This window comes from Protopterus annectens, chromosome 1.part2 (assembly GCF_019279795.1).
Source record: "Protopterus annectens isolate FY-2018-M chromosome 1.part2, PAN1.0, whole genome shotgun sequence".
NCBI lineage: Eukaryota > Metazoa > Chordata > Ceratodontiformes > Protopteridae > Protopterus > Protopterus annectens.
The window spans coordinates 396950016-396974754 of NC_056727.1; the positions used below are offsets into that span (position 1 = coordinate 396950016).

Consider the following 24739-nt stretch of genomic DNA (forward strand, 5'->3'; position numbering starts at 1 on the left):
AATTGGCTGATTCTGATTGTTTTCACCTGCTAGCTCTGCTAGTTCTCCTTGGTTAACTTCCTACTATTTGTTGTGCTTCCTTTTCCCTTTCTGTTTCCACAGGGGGCAGCGCCACGCAAACACGCGCACACATGCTTACAAGGCCTAACACTTGCTGACTCCGGCTTAAACGCATGCACACAGGTGCAAATGCACATACACAGGTTTCAACAACCTTACACTTGCTTACTACGGCTTAAACGCACGCACACAGGCGCACACGCGCGCACACAATCTTACTCGGTTTTACAGGCGCACACATGCGCATACACGTTGCAGGCACTTCTATAAGAAACTTTGGTGTTGTCCACAATATACACCTTCAATTTCTTGCCTTTAGCTAGGATACCTGTTGACACGCCTCTTCCAGTGATGGGTAACTGACAGCAACCACATGCCACTCTGCTCCAATGAGCTTACATTCTTTCATACATACCCCCCTCATGATGTTACCTATCTTCTACTCTGATACTCCCCTTATCCTACTCTTACACTCCACGGACTTTGCTCATTTGCCATGTGAAATTGGGATTCACTATCCTTACCCTCATTTGCATAGGATTGCCTACTAATGCTTGGTTACATCTCTTAGACTGAGCTTCCCCCCTTAGCAACCTCTACTCAGTAGCCATGTTGGCTTCAGCCTGCCATTCACTTGTATGGCAGATGTATATTTATAATAAAATGACTATTTTTGGCTTTTATTTTTTTTTTGGGGGGGGGGGTTTACAGCGCAGCACTTTTGCACGATGCTGCACTACGCTTAAACTTTGGAGATCGAGGTAAAAAAAATTATTAATTTTTTTTTTGCAATGGGTAGAATTGCCAATGGCCATATATTTGGCCATTGGCATGCTTCCTCAACTGGATGCATCCTTTATTTGGAGCTGTCACGGCTCCATTTTGCTATTTGCAGAACGGTACTCAGTTGACAACCGAGTACATTTCTGCACATAACACTACTCTTACTCGGACAGGTTACGGGTTTCCTGGATTGCAAATTTACGTCATTTGCATAACTTTCTGCAGCAAATGAGGTAATTTGCATAACCAAGCCCTGTCTGTGTAAGAGGAGTTTTAGGAGCTCTCTTGCATGCCCCTGCTGGCTGTTCCTGGATCGCTCGGCAGACATGTTGGCTGTATGGAGTCTTACTCTACTCATAGACTCCGTGCAAGCCTTCGTGAATCCGGACCAGTGTTTATTAAGATGTAATAGTTAAAACAGACAGTGTTTATTAAGATGTAATAGTTAAAACAGACAGTGTTTATTGAGATGTAATAGTTAAAACAGACAGTGTTTATTGAGATGTAATAGTTAAAACAGGCAGTGTTTATTGAGATGTAATAGTTAAAACAGACAGTGTTTATTAAGATGTAATAGTTAAAACAGGCAGTGTTTATTAAGAGTGGACAAAAATAAGAACAACAAAAAGAAATGCCATATTAGTCCACTAACAGAAACCAGAAAGACACTGCAACACAAATGTGATGTAACACCTTTTATTGGACTAACACAGGTTTTGCAATTAACTGGTGGTTCAGTGATTGCCATTGTCACTTCACAGCAAGTGGATCTCCGGTTCATTTCTCGGCTGGGGCACCTTCTGTGCAGACTCTGCATGTCCTTCATGCAGTCAAGTGAGTTTTAAAGACATGCAGGTAGGTCTGTGTGCCTTCTGTGAAGGTTGGATGCTGAGCTGGCAACTCAACACCATAAAAAACTCCACTGCCAATCAATCTGTCGACTGGTGATCAGCTGTGGTGACCCCTAACTGGAGAAGCCGACAGACACGTTTTGAAATTACTCGAGTTTTCAGGCTGGCAAAATCCCTCCTTTGGAAACTCATGTTGACTCAGCTCCTACAACTCATTTATTTGGTATCATGATATTTCTGTGGACTCATGCTGACTTAGATCGTGCAATCCTTTTGTTTTGGTATAATATCCCCTCAGTTTGAGCAAAGTCTCTTCTGTTTAATTACATTTAAATGTAACATAGACTTTTTTCTGAATACTTGGCATAAGAGACAGCTCTGAGTTCTAAATTAAAAACAGAATATGGTGGAAATTCAGCCTGTCTGTACCAGTTCAAAGATCATAATCAGAAAGTGTTAAAGTTCAGGCTGTGACAAACAAATAAGGTGCTTAGCTTGTACTTGACAGCGATGAGGAATGAAGAACAGTTTAAGTGAGCTGTCTGAGAACTTTTCTCTTATCATTACTTTCCTAACGTTAACATATGAATACACAGGATAAATACTCAAAAAGTGTGCAATAAAAATATTTGCTACTCTAATGATATTAGACTTTTGACAGGAAAAACAACTCATACAGTGAATTCATACCATACTCTAAGGATTTCTCTAGTAGTAGCAGTAGCAATAGCAGTAGTAGTAGTAGTAGTAGTAGTAATAGCAGTAGTAGCAGCTCTAGTAGTAGTAACAGTAGCAATAATAGTAGCAGTAGTAACATTAGTAGTAGCAGTAGCATTTGTAGTAATAACAGTACTAGCAGCAGTAGTAGCATTGCTAGCAGTAGTAGTAGTAGTAATAGCAGTAGTAGCAGCTCTAGTAGTAGTAACAGTAGCAATAATAGTAGCAGTAGTAACATTAGTAGTAGCAGTAGCATTTGTAGTAATAACAGTACTAGCAGCAGTAGTAGCATTGCTAGCAGTAGTAGTAGTAGTAGTAATAGCAGTAGTAGCAGCTCTAGTAGTAGTAACAGTAGCAATAATAGTAGCAGTAGTAACATTAGTAGTAGCAGTAGCATTTGTAGTAATAACAGTACTAGCAGCAGAAGTAGCATTGCTAGCAGTAGTAGTAGTTCATGGAGCATAGGGATTAAGGTCTGAAATCAGGGATAAAAACAGGCTTGTTTAAGCATCTTTTTGATGACAAAAATCTAATTAACTGTCTTTGTTAAATACCTCAAACTGCTGTTAAAGCTCCTGTCTGACACTAAGGCAAAAGCAACATCAAGGGGAAGTATAAGGCACAAAGTGTTTCACATCAATAAAAGCTATATTGCACAGATCACAGTCACAGATGCATGGACAAAAGCTACAGGTACGTCTTTCTTTCTAAGATTCTAGTCATGTCTGTCTGACAGTGATGTGTCATGGTTTCCAAAGTTTTTTTTTCCTCTGTAAGTAGTAGTACATTACAGCAGCTAAAGCTACAGTTAGGCTTTTGATCATGAATGCTTATGTGTTCTTGACATGAATTTCAAGATTCACCTCATTCACTTCACTTCCCTCTTTTCTGAATGTGAATTTCTTGAAATCTATGTTTCAAACACATAATAAACTGGAAGCCCGTCCTTAATGCTCTGTTTTGTATTGATAGGGTCTTGCTACTCCTGAAAGGATTATAGTGAGATATCTTTAAAAAGTTATACTGATCAGTCAACAGCTAAAACAATTTTTAAATGATTCTTTTTCCTAGGCGAGTTCGGGAACTGAACAGCAGCAACACAAAGAAGTTTCTAGAAGAAAGAAAAAGGGTATGTGCTTTGACTTTGTTCATGGCGATCTAGAAAATAAACTGTCATCATAATATTGTTTAAATTTTCTCAAGAATGTAAAATTTATTGCAGTGAAAAACAAATATGTGTGTTTATATGAGCAACTACACCATAACCTACAAATTACCAACAATCTGTAAATACTCTCAAGAAGAAATTATCATGTATGTAAAGGAGTTTATAGTTTAGCTAGGATAATTTAAGCGGTAGATGGCATAGACTTTGACCAAGTCAGGTAAGAAATCAGTACTGCTTGGCTGTGCTTTAAAACACGCACTTGTACATAGCAGTATTTATTCAATTGTCAAGGGACAACAGAAAGAAAGGAAGGAAGGAAAGAAGACAAAAAGATAGAAAAAGGAAGGAAGAAATGATACACTTCATAGATGAAACTGCCCTTAAAGAAAATGACAAAGGCCATATGAGATAACAAAACCAAGATCACTTTAAAGTGCAAATATAAGGTAAAAATAAGACAGGTAACACACCTTTTCCTGATATCAAATCCTCTGAGGAATGGGCAAATTTTATAATGCTGCCATCTCCTTAAGATACGTAACAGGGGCTAGGGAATCTCACAGAATGGTAGTCACCAAATTTGTTAGCTATTTACTGCACTTATCATAAATGTGAGCAATAAATAAGATGGCACAGTGGTGCAGTGGTTGTGTTGTCACCTCACAGCAAGAGGTTCTCTGGTTTGATTCTCAGCTGGAGTACCTTCTGTGCAGAGTCTGCATGTCCTCCCTGTGTCCGTGTGGGTTTTCTCCAGGTACTCTGATTTCCTCCCACATTTCAAAGACATGTGGTTGTAGTGTTTCTCCCCAGGCCTCTGCTGAAAATTGGCTTTGTTCCAAGTCGGACTTTCCTGGTAAACAAATGTTAACTAAATAAGACCTACAATATGAATCCTTAATTAGAAGCTAGGATTCACTCATATTCAATGCCATTGTATTAAAATGAATATAAGAATTATCTGTTCCTCTAATATTCAGAATAGCACTTCTTCTGAACTGGCAAACTCGGGAAAATAAGCAGGTTGTTGTTTCAAACAAAGCCAAATTAGAGAAATGATAATTTCTGCAGAAAGATAACATATTTGTAGAATTCTAAACAGGTTACTCACACCAGCAAAACAGAAAGCTTGGAGGTGCATTTAGTAAAGAAGTAATGACAAGAGTGAACATGTTTCTGTGAGTGAAAGCACATCTAACAGGCAGCAGCTGGCTTAAAAGAAGTGGAGATGAGTTTTATCTAGGGAGTGGAAGGAATACAAATTATACCTTGGTGACTATAACTTTTTTATTTACATGGTGGGCAAAAGACTTACACCAAGCATTACACATACTTGTCAATGTTTTAAGCATCTGAATATCATATGCATTGTTGATCTTCCAGGAGCATGTCACTCATGTAACCTGCTGGCTGAAAGAAAAACTCAGCATGATGCATGAGGTTTGAGAGCAATTGTCACCCACTATTGTACCTTCTGCCAGGGAGTTAAGCAGGTGAAAATGAGCATTTGTATGGTTAGTTAGATTTCAAAAGATATTAGACCTGACAAAGGCCATGACAGTGAGACTGAAGACTAGAACGGGCTGTCATCCACATACCCTATAGTAGAAGGTTCCAGAAGATTCTAACAGGCAGGACAAAGTAGTTGCACGCTTTACTTCTACAGAGTAAGAAGACACATTTTGAGGGCAAAACTGAGTAACACACTTATTTTAAACTCCCTATATCAGAGTACATTTTAAGAAATGGAGAATAGATGTAATAGGAATGCATGTAAGACAACAATTTCCAGAGATGGAAACTAAAAATTTAACTTAAAATGGCATACCCATGATATACAGGTAATGGACTAAGCAGTTTTCAAGGAAAAAAAGTTAAGCATTGCACTTCCATGCATATGGAATAATATATTTCACTATATCATAAAAGTTCTCCATTTTAAATGACAAAGTCATTCAGCCAGAGAATTTGGAAAACCACTGAGACAGAATTTCAGATCCAGGACAAAAGGCATTATCTGTACATCTTTTTATCTGCTTAACTCCCTGGCAGAAGGTACAATAGTGGGTGACAATTGCTCTCAAACTTCATGCATCATGCTGAGTTTTTCTTTCAGCCAGCAGGTTACATGAGTGACATGCTCCTGGAAGATCAATAATGCATATAATATTCAGATGCTAAAAACATTGACAAGTATGTGTAATGCTTGGTGTAAGTCTTTTGCTTCACACATCTCAAACCAGAATTATGGTATGAAGCAGCAACCTCACTAGTGTTTTAGGAAGATAGGTACTCTGGAAGCTGTTGCCTGAGAGTGTACATCTGACACATAGGAAGAAAGACTTTCACTTGATAAAGTAGGCATACTTTGTAATTTGTAGTAGGTCTTAGCTGCTTGCAGAATGAGTCATGATTTTAGCACAGATAGGCACAGGATGCTGAGTAAATGTGACAGGATATGGGGCAAGGAAATATATTTTTAGATTGGGCATGCTCTATCATGGCCTTGAAGGGAAGGAGGGTTTGAAAGCTGTGTTACAAATGTGCATGAAATTGATTGTACCTTTAAATTGAGATGTAAGATAGTGGACAAGGCAGTATAAGATGAAATCAAGATAAATGGAAGACAAAGGAGGTTTATACAGAAAACTGGAAGGAAGATAAAATAGTCAAGTGCATTAAAAAGATTTAAGTTAATGTTTACCAGTGCAAGGACTTCAGGAGACAGAATGTGTAACGTGTAAATGTCAGAAAAGAGATAACACATAACAAAAGTAAGGGAAACCATGGCCAGAAAAATAAGGACTGAGCCATGGTTATTTTAGGCTTTAAGGTGATCAGGAATGATTGCACAGACAGGTTAGGGGGTGTAGCAGTACATGTAAGGAATGTGATTAAATTTGAGGTGCCAGAGGGAGTGGGGTGGTGAAAGGAACAGATCAAGTGCAGAAGGACAGGGATTGGTACATATCCAAATTAATTGCTTACTGAAAATTAAATATAATTCTTCTAGCGTCTTCTAACTGCTTTACTCTTCTAAAAAGCTATTTCAAATGCTTATAGTTCAATACTAGCAGTGGTGCAGCGGTTAGCATTGTCGCCTCACATGAAGAGGTTCTCCAGTTCGATTCTCGGCTGGAGCACCTTCTGTGTGAAGTCTGCATGTCCTCCCTGCAGTTGAGTGATGTTTAAAGACATGCAGGTAGGTGTTTGTGTGAATGGGTGTGCCTTCATTGAAGTTTGGGCATTGGGCTGGCACCTGGGCACCGTAAAAATCTACTGCCAATCATAAGCAGACCAGTGTTCCGCTGTGGCGATCCCTAACCGGGAAAAGCCAAAAGACATTACTATAGTTCAATACTAAAATATAAATATAACAATATTTATTATTACTTTATGATTTGGTCAAAATATGATCAAGATTTTATTTGGCAAAATGCCCTGAACCTAAGTATGTTCCCCTTGAAAATTATATTATATGTAGTTTATGATAATTCACAATGCTTACTTAACTCCATCTATAACAATTTCATATTTTCCAGTTGCATCAGCTAAATGGAGCATTTGTAATGCTGATATATTGCATGTTTTGGTATTGCCCACATGAAAATCAATTATGGGACATACCAAATTAAAAAAAAAACAAGGACATATGCAAACAAGTTAGTATAATTTGACAATTTGCTATATTGTACATCCCCAAAGAATATTAAATCAAAAATATGAGAAGTGTAATAATAATATGCATGCTGATAAAATTATATATCACAACAATTAGTTGAATTTGAAATAAATTACTTGTGAAGATTTTAAAATTATGCCAACTAAATATATAAAAAACATGTAAATTGATGATCAGTTATAAAATACATTCAGTTTAAAATAATGTTGGGAAACATTTTTATAAATCATAGTATATCTATGAAGCTTTTATATTTTTACATGGACACATTCAGGCTGCTTTAAATGTACCAATTTAATATGAGATGTTGACAGGAAAAAGTCCCGTGCTTCTTGAAAAATTAATTTGTTACAGCAAGGATTTGTAACAATACAATTTGATTTCTAGACATGGGTTCCTTCTTCTTTTTTCTGTAAATAGTGCATATGCTTTTCTTTTTGATCTGTTAGAGATGATTCTATTTTTTGTATACCTTACAATTAAGTATGTGTATGTGTGTTGTAGCAATTTTTTCAATAAAAAGTTATTCCGAAAAAAAATAATAATGGCTCAGTAGCCAAGGAGAAATAAATGAATGTCTCACTAGTTAAAGTAAAAATACGGAATTAGTATAGACGCTATGTACAGTACACTAGCTCCTTTAAGTAAGAGGAAAAGCTGGTGAAATAAATGAGAATGACCATAGGCGGCAAGGAAAAAAAACAAATTGGGGGAATGTCAATCTCCTCTATTTGGACTGGAGTACTCAGACTTCAAGGACAGGGAAAATGAATGAAATAGTTTAAATGATGGACTTGGAAGAATTTGTACAGTTCATAGAAGAAAACTCTAGGAAGCATTAATGATTGTTAATGTATCAGTGCTAGGGGTGACATTTTCATATACTGAATGCCTGATATCTCATACTTTGGCCCACTAAGGGTGAAATAATTTTTGCACATGAGAGATAACCAGTACAGGGCACTGATGAGGGACTTAAATCTATCCCATACTGACTGAAACACTATTGTTATTTCTAATCTGTTACAAAACTTAGTTTTTTTCTTGTTACCTACATGAGTATACAAATTGTAAATTCTCCAGCAAGGCATGTTAGTATACCAGATATCATCTGTACTTAACTTAGCATATTTTATGCCTATACTGATATTCTACCCTATTTTTTACCAGTGTCCATAATGTGGTCCATTCAGATATCACTTGAACATGTACAGCGCATATTCTTAAACAGAATGAAGTTATTCATGCACAGAATAGATTCAAAGTGAGAACATGCTTCATTAGTGCTAGAAATCATTTGGCTTCATGGAACTGGGAAACTAAGTTGACAAAAAGTATTTATCTTCTTGGAAAAAATAAATAAGAGAACTCAACTGCATTTATTTAAGTTCATCGTAGTTAATTAATTAATGATTTACTTAAAGTGAGAGGGGCAACTCATAGCACTGGTCATTTACTGGTTGACTAATGTGGTATGGTATATGATATACACGGGATTATAATCAAAATGGTTTAAACTTAACCAGGAGTGTTTCACTGGTGTCCGCCACTGACCCCTATATATTTAATATCTATGTACCGCATTGCTTATAGAACAAATACATTTATTTGCCTCCTTTATTTACAATAACAGAATGATTTTAAACTAGTTCATATAATTACTAATGCCAGAGATACAGAGCATTTGCAGACAGCACTTGGTAATTTACATTCCAGCAGCTCAAATGCATAGCCTCAATCTGAATAGTAGCAACTGTAAAAATACACTTTGGGCAGACAAGAACTTCCCATATAAATTATTTTATCAACCGTCACAAACTTGAGAAAGTCTTGAAGTTCCATCATCTGGGTATAATAATAGAGCGCTCTCTATTGTTTAAGCTACATATGAGTAACATCTGTAATTTTACTTTCAACACTATGAGCTGTGCACTGGGATCCAGAAAACATGAAATTACGATAGAACTATTAGTTTATTCAGGTCTTTGCTAGTGCATGGTGATATCTTATGGTCTCCAAATACCAAGAGTTAAGTTGCTAAATTGGAAAGAGCATAGCAGATATTTGCTAAGAAACTGAATGGTCCAAGAGATTTAAACTTAAGATTGGTGACTATCTTTCTTGGGTCTGTATTCATTAAAGCACAGGGAACTGAAATCTGAAGTGATTATTTTATATAAAGCTGCTTTTAATGAGTGCACATTCAAATGCTTTGGGCTATAGTGAGTTTACAGTGTGGTACTGCTTAAATTAAATTGTATTTTGCACAGAAGTACCACATCAGAAAATCATTCGCTGATCAGGATGTAATAGATTTGATTACTAGCAGACATTAGAAATTGTTCTAATAATTAATCTTTTAAGAAACTGAATCAGTTTTTTTGGGATGAAATGTTTTGAGTTATTACTGGCAGACCACTTGAATGGTAGAATGTATGACATAGTACTTTGCAAGGCTATAAAGGTAGATGATGTTTGTGAGAGCATCTTAGATGAAGAGTGACTGTATATTAAATTGTTAATAATATTTAACACCGGCTTAAAGTAGATGTCAGAAAATCAATAAGAGAGAACTAAAATGGGTCAGGAGATATAGAAAGAAAAGGAAATAAGTAAACTAGAAAAGAAGACACTTAAGATATCAGAAGTACCAAAAAGGGGTGGAAGTGGATCTGGCAGAAGAAATAATAACTGACTTGCTCAGAGTCACACAGGAGGCAAATGGAGGGTGATGGATTCAAACCATTTGCTACTGGAAGCAGATGGTTAAAAACATTCAGTAGCCTATCTACCACAAGAGGAGTGGTTCCTGGCCCAGAAATTGTAGCCACTGGCCGTTTGGGCAGTTTTTTCCCCATCTCTTTCAACTTTCTGGTTTAAAAACCGTACTTGCGCTGTTTCCCACCTTTCATGTTACTAGCCTAGTCCAGATACAGAGTTCCTGTATCCAGGACTGTTAGCCCGCAAGCCTTTCTGTGTTGGAGAGAAGCCTTCTAGCTTATCAGTGGGAGTGGTAAGCACTAGGAAGCCTATCTACCACAAGAGGAGTGGTTCTGGCCCAGAAATTGTAGTTTATTGGCCGTTTGGGCAGTTTTTTCCATCTCTCTCAACTTTATGGTTTTAAAGCCCATGTTTGCATTTGATCCCCACCTTTGCCGTAACTAGTCTAGTCCAGGTACAGATTTGCTGTATAAAGGACTGTTTGTAAGCTTCTGAGCCCCCCAAGCCTTTGTGTTGGAGTGCAGCCTTCTAGGTTATCAGTGGAAGTGGTAAGTACTAGGTTGCCTGCCTACCACAAGAGGAGTGGTTCTTGGCCCAGGAATTGTAGTTTGTTGATCATTCGGGAAGTTGTCCATCTCTTTCAACTTTCTGGTTTAAAAGACCACATCTGTGCTTGTTTCCCATCTTTCCTGTAACTAACCTACTGGAAAGCACTAGAAAGCCTTAAACTGATACAAGCCTTCTAGCTTAAAAGTGAGACTTTGGAGTGATTGAGTATCAGTTTTCTGTATTTTCTTGCTGGACCTAACTGTTTTCCGCCTAAACGCTGATTTTTTTTCAGCACTTATTGTGATTTAAAGCTTGTTTTTTTTCACATATTGTACTTATTTGACTGCCTGCACTTTTAAAAAGTTGCTTTTTGTTTAAATAAATTAACTGTTGTAGGCTACACACTAAAGTGCGATAGCCTTTTCTGATCGCTTGAAGTCGTTTAAAGCTGTTTTAAGTGTACTTTTTACTGTTTTTGCCTTATCTTTAAAAAAAAAAAAAAAATTTTTTTTCTTGTTTCCTGCCTTTCTAAGCTAGTATAGTCCAGTTTTCAGGCTAGTGCTGAATTCAGGGCTGTGTTACAAGTTTCTGAGTTGCCCATACCTTACTTGGATAGAGGGAAGTTTCTCTGCTCACCTGTGAGAGAGGGGAAGTTTGAGCAGACATCTGTCTCTGGAGGAGTGGTTCCAGCCCAGATATTAGTAGTTTAAAAAACGCATTTGCACAGTTTTGTGCGCCAGGCAGCACCGGTTAGCTAGGATTAAATTATTCCCGGCTCCACTAAGTCTCCTCTTCAGTTTTTCATTTGAAACTAGTCTAACTCTCAACCTAAGCACTCAAAAAGCATCTTACAATCCAGCACTTGCTCAGACCTAATTGTAAGCACTAATATACACTTGACTGCCCAGCAGGGCAAGGCTCTTTATCCACCCCTCACCAACCAAGCGACTAAGCAGCTCACCCTACTATTCAGGCATGACCAAAAGGCAACTTCAGGTATACTCTCCAGTCCAGCTGGTGAATCTGGGTATCCTGAGGCAATGTTACAACTGTCTCATGTACACAGACAGCCCTCTCCTCCTACCACAAAACACGAACATATGCGAGAGATGCAATTATACAGCCAAACTGGAGGCTAAGGTCTCTCCACCCAAGACTGGAACAGACAGTCATGAGGAGAAGGTTAACACTTGCACCACACCTCCAGCCTCACATAGATCTGCTAAACCAGCACTGGCAAAAACACATAAATACATGAAATCATACTCAGAGGCTCTAAATAAAAACCTGCAAAAGCATCAGAGAGCTCCAAAGCAGACACCCACAAAACCTGCACCTCCTGTCACAAACCAGACAACGCATAAAACACAAAATCAACGTGCTGCATAATCACAGCCCTAAAGACGAAATAACATACCTAACACACTAGTAATAGGTGACTCAATAGTCAGGCACACTGACGCCCCACTCAATAGGCTGGACAAGGAGATGGTTACTGTTAGCTGCCTATCGGGAGGCAGAATCTGCCACATAACACAAGCATTCAGGTCACTCCAGAACAAGTACAAATATGACTCTGTCATTGTTCATGTTGGTGTGAATGACCTGAGACGTACCTCCCTGGACTACATGAAAAGAGACATGGAAGAGCTCTCTGATCATGTAGCCCAGGTGGGTATGACCCTGACCCTGAGTAGCATCCTGCCCTCACCAAGAATGATAACTCAGTATAAAGAAAAAATGATCAGTTTCAACAAATGGCTAAGCTTCTGGTATTATTCAAAGGGGATCCAGTGTCTGTCAGCCTGGGATGACATGCTCGACAAGCCGCGTTGCTTCACAAGAGACGGCTTGCACCTGTCACCCCTTGGCTTTTGAATACTGGTCAAGGCTCTTGCTGCCTTCATAGTGCCTTTTTAGGCAAGGCTCAAAATTCAAACCCACCACCGTAAACAGCACAAGTAAAGAAATGAGGGTTATGCTACTCAATGCCAGGAGTTTAAATCTCAAAATACATGTGCTCAAAGCACTCCTAAGTATTGAGAACATCGACATCTGTGCAGTAACTGAAACCTGGTTCAAGGTTCCTGAGAGCCCTCCAGCACTATTGGGCTACAACTCATACCACACATTTTGGCCACAGAACACGGACCAAAACACAAAAGGGGTGGTGTGTCCATATTCATCAAGGATACTCACACCTCCAGGTTAGTGGTGCAGCATGATACCTCTGAGATCATCCATGTGCAACTAACATCGGGCAAATCTGCAATGCAAATTGTGGCCTGCTACAGATCACCCTCCATGACCCAGGACCATCACTCTGCCTTTCCAGAGACAATGGAAAACATGAAGATCCTACCGAACACCCTGATATTGGGTGATTTCAATTACCCTACCATTAACTGGGAAAACTACCTGAGTACAAACTCCCAGGCTCAGCGCTTCCTGGAATTTATCAACTCAAATGCCCTGGATCAGCTGCTCCCCTACCAGAGGCCACAACATATTGGACCTGGTCATCACCAACATGGGCAACAGGTGTTCCGTACCAGAGGTCAACCCATCACTGGTTAGATCAGACCATAAACTAATCACCCTGGATGTCCACACCCCATCACCACCCTCAACCAAGGAAGCCACAGTGAAAAACTTTTCTAAAGGAAACTTCACCTTACTTAAGGCAGAGGTGGTAAGTTTCGCAGCCCCCACACTAAAGGATAACACTGCCCAAGATGCAGAATCCTTTACAATTACGCCTACAAGGATGCATGGATCATGCCATCCCTAGCAAAACCAAGACTCACTCCCCTAAGAGAAGGAAACCAGTCTGGTGGACCCCTGCCCTAAACAGGTTATACAACAGAAGGAGGAAACTAGTTCAGAAAAAAAGCAAATCCCAAGAAGGAAAGACATCCCTGATCAGTATCAGTAAGAAACTAAGGTCCCTCTTAAACTCATCCAAAGCTAACTTCGAAAGAAAAATAGCCAAGGATTTGAAAGATAACCACAAAGCCATCTTTAGCTAGGTCAAGAATCTAAGTGGCAACTCACAGATATGCTCTGAGTTAGTTCAAAATAGCACAAAATATACTGAACCTACTGATATTGCCAACATCCTGGCAGATAGATTCAGTGCAAACTTCACCTCCATCTCACCTTCAAAAGGGCCCACAACAATACCAGAAAAGTGTAGTGTCCCAGAAATCACAGAAGCACAGGTGAAAACAGCCCTTTCAAAAGCCAAAAACACAGCATCAATGGGGCCAGATGGTGTCCCAGGCTGCGTCTTGCACGAACTACAGAACAAACTAACCCTCCACCTAAACACGCTGTTCAAGCTCAGCCTCTCCACAGGTTACGTGCCCATAGAATGCCGCACAGCAATGGTTATTCTGCTCCACAAAGGAGGGGCCACAGCTGACCCTGGTAACTATCGCCCCATAAGCCTGACTAGCCTGGTCTGCAAGGCTATGGAGCGCATCATCATGGAACTCATTAACAAAGACATTGGGAACCTTCAAACACTTGACCCGACCCAGTTCGGCTTTGTTAAGGGCAGATCATGCGTACTGAACCTGGTTGACTTCTTTGAGACAGTTACCAAGGCCATAGATGAGGGAAAGGTGGTTCACACAACCTACCTTGATCTTGCCAAGGCATTCAACACCATTCCTCACTCGGGTATTATCGAAAAACTCACCAGCCGGAACATAAACCCCTACGTCACAGGATGGGTTGCCAACTGGCTTACAGACAGAACTCACACGGTAAGAAGAGCGGGCTCCAGGTCCAACTCTAAACCAGTCACTAGTGGTGTCCCGCAAGGCTCAGTTCTGGGACCCTTGCTGTTTGGCATATATTTGTCAGAAGTACAGGCAAACACAGGAGGACTATGGCTAACCAAGTTCACCGATGACTGCAAACTGGGAGCAATAATTGACTCTCTGGCTGACACGGACATCCTTCAAAAAGGCCTTACTGAGACAGACACCTGGTGTCAAATTCATGGCCTCAAGCTAAATGCCAAAAAATGCATAGTCATCCTGTTTGGAAAAAACAAAACACCCACGAATTACAACATAGGCGGCAGCCCCCTTAATACAGAAGAGGTAATAGGAGATTTGGGGATCTAGGTAGATAGTAATCTCTCCTTTGACAATCATATTGCCAAAGTAGTTAGGAAATCCTTCTATGTGGCCCATCTAATTACTAAGGGGTTCGCATCTAGAAATAAAGGGGTTATAGTGCCCCTCTACTCGTCACTCATCCGATCCATCATAGAGTACAATGCCCCATTTGGGATGTACCTCACAAGACACTTCCAACAACTGCAAAGATCACAAAAGCACCTTACCAAGAGGATTACTGGCCTCAAACATATGTCCTATGCAGCCCGACTGAAAAAACTCCGGCTGTACTCAGTGGCATATCGCTTACTCAGAGGTGATCACTGCCTGACTTGCAAAGCCATGTCCAACTCAGAATTGATGTACATGCTCCACATAAAGAAATCCAAGTCACTGCGAGCCACGCACTCTAGTGAGCTAAACCTCACCACAACAATAAATAGAACATGCTGGAGGGATAGATTCCTGTCACAGAGACTCCCCATGCTTTGGAACAAAATTCCTAACTACATTAGGCAGAGCCTCTCACTAACACTCTTCAAGAGAAGCCTTGATGAGTGGATGGGTAACAGAAAGTACACCCCTGGGATCACTTCATTGGCTCTGCCTGACAGAGGCTCAGTTAATTAATCAATGGGGCGGCAATAGCCGACACACTCTGGCTAGGCTTATAAATGCCCTCGGGCAGATAGCCTAGTACGTACCTATGAACATATAGCCTTAATTCTCTGCATTATCTGTCTAACAAAGCAAAACGAGTTTCTATAGATAAACAGTGGAATGAATAAAAAAAAAAACTTGATCAGAGGCATACCTCTCAACCACTCAGTGCAAGAAATCTGGACAAGGTCAGGATAAAATGGGGGGACAAAGGCCCAAAAATAGGGACAGATTTTAAATATTGCTCCTATAAACTTAGAAAGTTGCTAGAATGACAGATTTTACATTATTATATATTTTATGAAGGATATGAAGTCTGAAACTCAAATGGCTGTCATTGTTTAGTGACTTAAATTCTCAACGATTTGCCTGAAAACCAAAAATAAGAGGCAAAAATTTGGACAGTTGAGAGGTATGATCAAAGGTAAGGAAACTAGTGATGGTTGGCAACAAAATCAACAAACAAAAAATAAGCAGAGATTCTGAATGAATATTTTGTTTTCTTTTATATATGTTATTTGTTAATGCCATCCCCAATGAGCAGTATGTCTCACGTTCTGTAGTTGCATTATTTCATTACGCTCTCTTGGTATTGCACAACACTGGGAGGTATAGGGAGAAAAGCCTGGCTTTGTTACAGTCATTCTATAAAGGGAGATGGATTTCTGTAATACCCCCTTAACCTTCTACTTGTTATTCAGCAGCAGCAGTATAATGCCCAGCTGTGCTCAGCCCAGGATGGGAGTTCAGCTCCTCTCATCCCTCATACTCCACTAGGATAGGTCATGCTCCCTGGTTTGACTTTTTTACCCTATTTGCTGAGTATACCCTCTGGATAAATTGTCCCTTTACAGGGTTGCCCCAGAAGCACTTTCTCTAAGCGTTTTCCTTCGAATCACATAATAGGAGGCAAATGTAGATGGAAGGAATCAGATTCTGTACCCTGGACACAGAAGCCAGCTCATTAACAGCTCAGAGCTTTAATCCTCTGTGCTAACTGCCAGAGCTTACACCCCCCCCCCCAAATCATTCTACAAGTGGACTGCATTTCTAGACTTTCCCCAAAATGGACATTCTATACCTGGATTGAACATCTCTCTCTCTCTCTCTCCCTCTCTCACAAGGATGGGCAAGTGTGCATCAGACATTTGATCCCCTACCCCCCTGACAGGCTGTGTTAGTGCCAAGGCTGCTAAATGTTCCTGACTCACCCGAGAGACAGTCAGGGCCCCATTCATCTACACTTCAGAACCAACATCATTCTGCATTAATTATTTCCTTCTCCATCTACAAAAGAGGTGAGAAAAAGAGGGTAAGGCGACAGCTGATAGCATGAATGATCCAAGAGTAAGGAAAAGTTTCCACACAGGGAGGGCAAGGCACAGGGACACATAAATTCATTCTCAGATACACAGGAAGGTGGTAAAAACATTATTAAAGATTGCAATGAAAACAATCAAATATCCTTTCCCAGCAGAGAGATTCATGACAACAGCAAGTCTGCAACTGTTGGGCCATGCCATAATGAAGTTGCCAAAAAGCCACATAATACACAATTAGTAGGTGAGGCTGCCTTCAATAGTAGGTAAATGTGGAAATGTTCTGAAAGGAAGATGTCAACAACCTGGTTAGCAACCCAAAAATCTGAAATGAACTCCTGTGACTGAGAAATGGCAGATGGATTTAGCTGGCAACTCTTACTATTGTATTTGTAGACTTCAGCAAGGTTTTTAAATCTATACCTTACAGACGGCTAGTAAGCAAACTGAAACAGGAGTGAGCTAAGAAGAAAATATTAAGTGGATGCAAAGCTGATGAGAAAATAGGTCACATGGATTGGCTATAAGGAGAGTACTGTCTAGAAAAAGGGAAGTAAACTGTGGGTTTTTGCAGGGGTTTGTGCCAAGACTGATCCTGTTCAATCATCTCTTTATTACTTATACCATGTAGAGAACACAAGAACAATCATAAAACTTTACTGAACGCTTAAAAAAAAAGTCACAAACAATATAACATAAAAACCCTTTACATTAAATTGATTATCTGCAAATAAACAGTACAAATGTGTTGCATGATAAGGAAACAAAACTAATGCAGTTATACAACAATGTTAGACTTTGTATACACTGTAAAACATACATCAGTGTTCATTATACTCCTGCATTTTCATCCTGCCTTTTTCTGTGCTCCATTCCTGCAGTGAATTTTGTATAAGGTTGTAATATAATGGCCAGAAATTATATTCTAGCTAAACAAAAGGAAAAATCAAATAGTGGCGAACACTTAACTGATATTTTGAATTTAATTGGGTTGATGCCTAACAGTCACAAAGAAGCTTGAGAACCAGGCTGCCTCCTGATGGGAATTTTGTACTTGTAAGAGATACCTTTACATCCTATTTATTATGAAAATAGTCTGCATTTGGACAAATGCATTTCCAGTGTTTAGCAGTTTTGCTACACCATATATTTTCAACTGTACATCAGAGTGCTGCCACCCAAATAAAACCTTAGTTAAACTAAATGAATGCAGCTGGGAGTTTTGAATCTTTCTGAAGTACAGTAGCCCATTCTTTAATCCATATTGTATCCTAAACTAGTTATTTCATATTGCCTGATGCTACCAAATGGCCCTAAATTTTTTCTGTAATGTGTTGATATAATGTCAGTAAATGGTGTCAGAGCAATGGACTAAAACTAAAGCACAAGAAATGCATAATGGTATTCTTTGGGAAGTCACATCTGGTAACTGTCATATTGACAACATGTCCCTAAGAGTCAACCCAATAGTCAGGGACTTGGGGACACATGCAGACAGTAATCTAGCCTTTGACCATTATATATCTTACAGTAGTGAGGAAATCATTCTATGTTGTGCACCCTACAAATAAAGGTATGGCATCTAGGTCCAAGGAGGTAATTGTTCCACTGTATTCAGAATTCATCAGACCTATCATGGAGTACAGTGCCCCTTTTATAAGCACCTAACCAGGCACATCCACCATTTGGAAGACCTAAAGTGGTTCCTCACTAAAAAATACAGGGTGTAAATAACATGTCCTGTGCAGACCTCCTCAAAGCTCTATCCTTGTATTCACTTTCCTACAGGCTGTTGAGGGAGGATCTATGCATGGTATACAATGCATCATTAGACCGCAATGTCATGGACCCCTTGCATATCCACAAAACAAACAGCACCATGATTACCCATTCTAAAGATTTGAACCTTGCTTATGATATAAATAGGACTTGCTGGAGAGACAAGTATGTGTCCCATAAACTATCCCCTTCACTGGAACAGGCAACATCATCAACGTCCATGTGAAGTTGAGTTCTTCCGTAACCCAATTCAAGTGTGACTTGGACCATTAAATAGGGGATCAGGAAATTCATCCCTGGTTTTGCACCCATGTCGCTAATGGACAAAGGCAGCCTATAAATAGCTCATCTCCCAAGCCCCTGCTTATAAATGCTTCAGCTCCCAAGCCTCTGCTTATACTTGCCAAGGGATAAAGAACTTGTCAGAGGTTTGGAATGCATGGGTAGGGTTTCCAAGATCCTAATGGTTGTTAGCCTAGAGCACACCTGTGAACCTATGCCTTTAATTTGAGGGTTTTGTTGTCGCCACTTGTTACACCTGTGGGTGTATAGTTTATGTGTTTCCTATGGCATGTATTAGTATTCCTTCTATTTTGATAACACAGAGATGAACTGCAAGTACTAATATTACTGAATGCAAGAAGGAGAGCATCTGTTGTTGAGTCCTGTCAATGAATAAAGTGATTTAGCGTAAACATTCCAAATATCAGTATTGTGAATATAGTCTGATTGCACACAGTATTCTGAACACAAACCTTTCTAGTTTATAGTCTAATTATACAAATACCAAAATCGTCTACTGAAGGTTGAGTTGTGATTTCTAGGAGATATGAAAATTACTTTGGAATACAGTTTTCCTATCTACCATTGCCCCATACCTGACTGTCATTGCTATCAAGTTTCATCAAATAATGAAAATAACTAACCTGAAATTCTGCTTATAACCAGGTGAACTGTGATGAGATTTTTAGTGATTAGCTATTTACTTAAGTTAAAGGCCACAACATAATGTATAATATTGGCAAGATTAAGCCACTCTTTCCTTTAGCATGTTGTTGTTTGTCTTTCATAAGTTTATTTCTACAAATCTTAATGTCAGTGTCCTAAATGAAGTCTAAGTTGAGGAATATATATTTTTTATGTGTTTAGATAAAGTCAGGCGAAGGTTGATGCTTGATTAAAAATAGAATTTTGGGAATAAATAATTCTTAATGATTTGTAATTCACATATAAAAAGATGTTATATTCTTTTTTCAAGTAAATAATGTACCTTGCAATTTGTTTAAAACTGGATTTGCAGTAAAGTCAAATATCTGATCATCATAACACTCCTAAATAAATATGTTGCATAGTTAATGTAATTGAGAATATATCTGATTCTAGTATTCTACCTAAGAAGGCTTTGTTAAGAGGAAATAACAGATTTATTTCAATCTGTATGTCATCCTGATATTAAGGAGAATATATTTATGACTTCCTATATAGGGTGCATCTCTTGATGAGGTTAGTTAGCCACATAGAACAATCATTTAATATATTCATTACAGGTGTACTAAAACATGAATAGGTCAAACTCTCTAACATACGAAGCAGGGTTTCTACTACAATGCAAATAATAATAGGCAAAGAGATGGTGCTGATGGGCCCTTCTTGTAATAGTGAATGTTAGGATGGTATAAGTGGAGATATAAAATAGCTGACAATTTCGGATAAATTGTGTGGAAAACCCATAGCTGGCCGACAACATGTCCCAATGAATGAAAAGTAACCAACTTGTTATTGACTTTTGTGGAATTTTGAGCTATATTTTGTCTCTCTCTCACTCTATATATATATATATATATATATATATATATATATATATATATATATATATATATATATATATGGGTCTACTTCATTTCATTGAAAACTCACTTCATTGAAACTCAAATGACTGGGACCAATTGACCAATTCACTGAAAGTTCACTTCAGTGAAAACTCATTTCACTGAAGCTCATTTATTTGAAAGTTATATATGCCCTTTTCCCCACTGTAGTGCGATCCTGGAGTGGGTATACATAGTGAGGGGGGTGGCGGGCACAGCCCCCCACATAGTTTGGTTATATGTTGTCTTCTGGAAAGAGTTATTCATTGCACTTGTAAGTATCCATCTGTATGCTTTAAAATGTTTACAATATGTGACAGGGCTACGCCCCCCACACCCCCCAATTTGGGGGGCTGTGCCCCCCCACACACCCCTTACTTTATATACTAACTCCAGGATTGCACTAATGTGGGGAAAAGGCCATATATAACTTTTAGCGAAATGAGTTTCAGTGAAATGAGTTTTCAACGAAATAAAGTAGATCCATCTATATATATATATATATATATATATATATATATATATATATATGTACATGTATAATATATTTGTGTGTGTGTATATATATATATATATATATATATATGTATAATATATTTGTGTGTATATATATATATATATATATATATATATATATATATGTATATGTATAATATATTTGTGTGTGTGTGTGTGTGTGTGTGTGTGTATATATATATATATATATATATATATATATATATATATGTATATGTATAATATATGTGTGTATATATATATTTATATATATATATATATATATAAAATATTATATATATGTGTATATATATATATATATATATATATATATATATATATATATATTTTTTTTTTTTAATGTATATATATATATGTATGCATTATTTATTTTATTTTATTTCCAGTATGATGACCGGGGAGGTCCACTGGGCTCAGGGAGCTCATTTTCGGTGGAGGCCCAGGGAGAAAAGCTCCAAACACACAATAACAATAAGCAATAAAGTATTATTACATATCTATAATACACAGTGACAATAAGCAAAAAGTTATATTACATAGTAAAACATATTAGGGTACAGTCAGAAAATAGCAACATGTATTGCATACATACATTTGTACGTTATATTCATACATACAATTGTATTAGGATTGGGACAAGAGGAGGTAGATGATTAGTTGCAGTGAGAAAGTAGATGATGAGAGTAAGGCTGTAAAATAACAGTTGTTATTCATTTGACTGCAGTTATTCATTTGAATGTAGTTATAGAATGACTTTTCTAAACACAATTTTGCATAGAGGGGTGAATGTAGGCGGAAAGTACATTATTTAAAAAGTATCGAATTGAGACAGACAGAAAAGAACTAGAGAAGGTGGAGTGTATATATCACCATTCAGGATAAGAAGTGAGGATGATTTAGTTAATAACATCAAAGTTTAAGAATTGCCAGAAGAGAGAATCTTCCCCAGAAAGGGGAAGGAGGACAGTTGGAAAGCTATTTACAATATATACATTTAAGATAAAGAATGCTTAGTAATGTTATATTCAAAGTGAGACTTCTGTTTTAGGTAGTCAGTATGGGGTAGATTAACTTGTAGTAGGGGCATAGTGGGCTAGGTGGGTTGAGTGCAACTGCAATTCCAGTTTTGGGTGATGTGGGAATGGAACTGAGTTTTGAAGTGTTCAAGGTTTTCTGAGATTCTTAGAGTGGGAGAGAGAGAATTCCATTTTTTTGCTAGGGAAAATGATAGGAGAAGTTGGCCGGCAGGATGGTTTGGTTTGTATACAGAAAGTAGATTTTGGTGGGCAGATCTTAGAGTTCTGTAAGGGGTGTATGTTGGTAAGATATTAGTTAGAGCTGGACAACTGGTGGGTTTAAAAATTAGTTTGTGGGCTGAAGTGAGTTGGAGGTAGTTACGGAAGTTGGGAAGTTCTAATCACTGAAGGTGGTTGAGAGATAAACAGTGGTGGGAGGTGTATTTGAATTTAGTGGTGAATTTTGAGATTTTGTTGTAACATATTTCTAGTTTGGAAGTGATAGAGGAGGATAGGTTAGTTAGAAGAAGAGCACTGTACAAGAGTGATGGTAGTAAGTAGGTAGTGGCAAGTGTTTGTCTTGCAGATGGAGAGAGAAAGTGGAGTTTCTGTACAACATACCAAGTTTTTGATGTGTTTTCTTAATATTTAGCTGAATATGAGTATAGAATCTTAGGTGGTCATCAATAGTAACCCCAATAAGTTTAGCAGATGAAACAACTATGGAAGAGTTGGCATGGCTAATTATTTTGAAAGAGTTTTTGTTGATAGTGACGGATTTAGAGGGAGTAAAAAGTAGTATCTTATATTTGTTAGCATTTAAGGAGAGGTGATTTTGAAGCATCCAGTTCTCTATAGTTGAGAAGGCGATTTGAGTTTGTGTTTGGAGCTCTGGTATGGTAGAAGCGGAGCAGACTAGGGTTGAGTCGTCTGCGTATTGTATATATTAAAGAGCACTGGACCAAGTATGGATCCTTGGGGAACCCCGGTTGGGGTGGGAAGGAAGGTTGAGGTGCCAGTTTGCCACTTGACAGCCTGAGATCTGTCAGTGAGATAGCTACTGAACCAGGTTAGGGTGTTTTGAGATAGATTAAGGTTAGAGAGGTGTTTAAGGAGGTGGGAGTGGGAGACTGTGTCATATACTTTGGAGAGATCGAGGAGGACTGTAGATACAATTTCTCCAGAATCGCAGGCGTGGTTTACTATGTCTAGGTAAGTGAGAAGAGCAGTTATAGTACTGTGGCCAGGGCGGAAACCGTGCAGAGTAGGGGTGAACAGTTGATTATTGGTAAGGAAAGGCATGAACTGGAGGCGGATGCATTTTTCAAGAATTTTTGAGATAGGGGAGAGCATGGCTATGGGTCGGAAATTTGAGATGTTATTTTTGACACCTTTGTGGAAGGGTAGGATAAAGGCAGAGCACCATAGTTTGGGTACATATGATTCCTGAATGGATCTATTAATGCGAATGCTGATAGGGACTGCGATACCATCAGCTGCAAGTTTTAGGAATAGTGGGGGGATATAGTCAGGGTGTTGGAACATGGCTTGAGTTTGGAGAGAAGTTTTTTATGTAAGCAGTGGATATGGGTTTGAATTGAAATGAAGGAGGATTGCTGAGGATGGGAGGTTTGTAGAGGTTATGGAGGAGGCTTTGAGCGTGGTGGAGGGGTCGTTATTTGGGAAGGTCTTGGTGAGTTCTGCTATAGAGTTCGTAAAGAAGGAGTTGAATAGAGTGGCTATTTAATGATATAAATATATATTAATATTTTTAATTATATATTATAATTATATATTTATGTTATATAATATAATTATATATTAATTATATTATATAACATAAATCACAAAAAACAATAATAGGCAAGTGTCTTGGACCTTTAAACAGCAATAAAGACTTTATCAGAGAAACTGATCAAACAAACAAGTTGAATATAAATGATCATAAAACATCATGAAACATAAAAGCCTTTAATAAATATTCATTCTAAATTCATTACAAAGTACAAAGAAATATATACAAAAGTCATGAAATTCACATAACAAACTAAAACATAAAATGACGATGCTTAAACATAACTATCACAACAATGAAACACTAATACAACTCATGTTAGACTACTGGCCTTGAACTGACAATTTATAGGTGTGCTTCAGTGTGCGTGTGTGTGTGTGTACTCATATATATGTATATATATATATATATATATATATATATATATATATATATATATATATATGCATTTATGTGTGCGTTTATGTGCGGATCTGATGTATGATAAACAAAATATCTTGTACTTTAGGTTTAGTGAATGGCAAACCTATAATTCAAGAAATAAGTTGCCTATTCCTACAGTGCATTGTATTTCATTTATCACGCAAAGTAGACCTCAGCATATTCAAGTTATTTTCTCTTTTATGTATTTATTATTACTTTTTCATATTAGTTTCAGTGGGATGTGCTTATTGCCTAACTAGTCTATAGAAATGAGGTATATGTAGGATTTCATTCCCAATATTGTTCTGAGGGACAGTTTAGTCTTTTTTTTTAATATTGTTGATAATTTGTGGCATTGTCCTAGAAGAACAGTTTGGGTTATATTAAGATCTATTAGCTTTATAGTTTACTTACATGATTTAATTAATTTGCTGTTATTTAGGGTAGACATATTAGGATTCAGGACTGTTTCGCCTGTAAACCTATTTTCTGACTGACAAGTTGAGGTACATTTTAACTTTAAAGTGAATAAAATTGATTTATATGGGGTTGATACAGTGACTGCAGTTTTTTTTGCTTGATTTATTGTGCATGTTTAATGTGATTGCTAAGTGACATTTATTTTTTTCTTTATGTGATTGGAGCCGACTTCTCATGATTGACAACAGGAACTTTGAACAGTTGATAACATCAAATAGAACAGTG

General features: G+C 38.0%; 1 protein-coding gene across 1 annotated transcript in view; it reads left to right on the forward strand.

Annotated features, from left to right (window-relative positions):
• Positions 1-24739, forward strand: part of PLCB4 (phospholipase C beta 4) — a 1792792-nt gene that overhangs the window by 1674106 nt on the left and 93947 nt on the right. The window contains exon 38 of the mRNA XM_044056592.1: positions 3483-3540. Coding sequence (XP_043912527.1) covers positions 3483-3540 — 58 coding nt within the window. The remainder of the gene's footprint in view (positions 1-3482; positions 3541-24739) is intronic.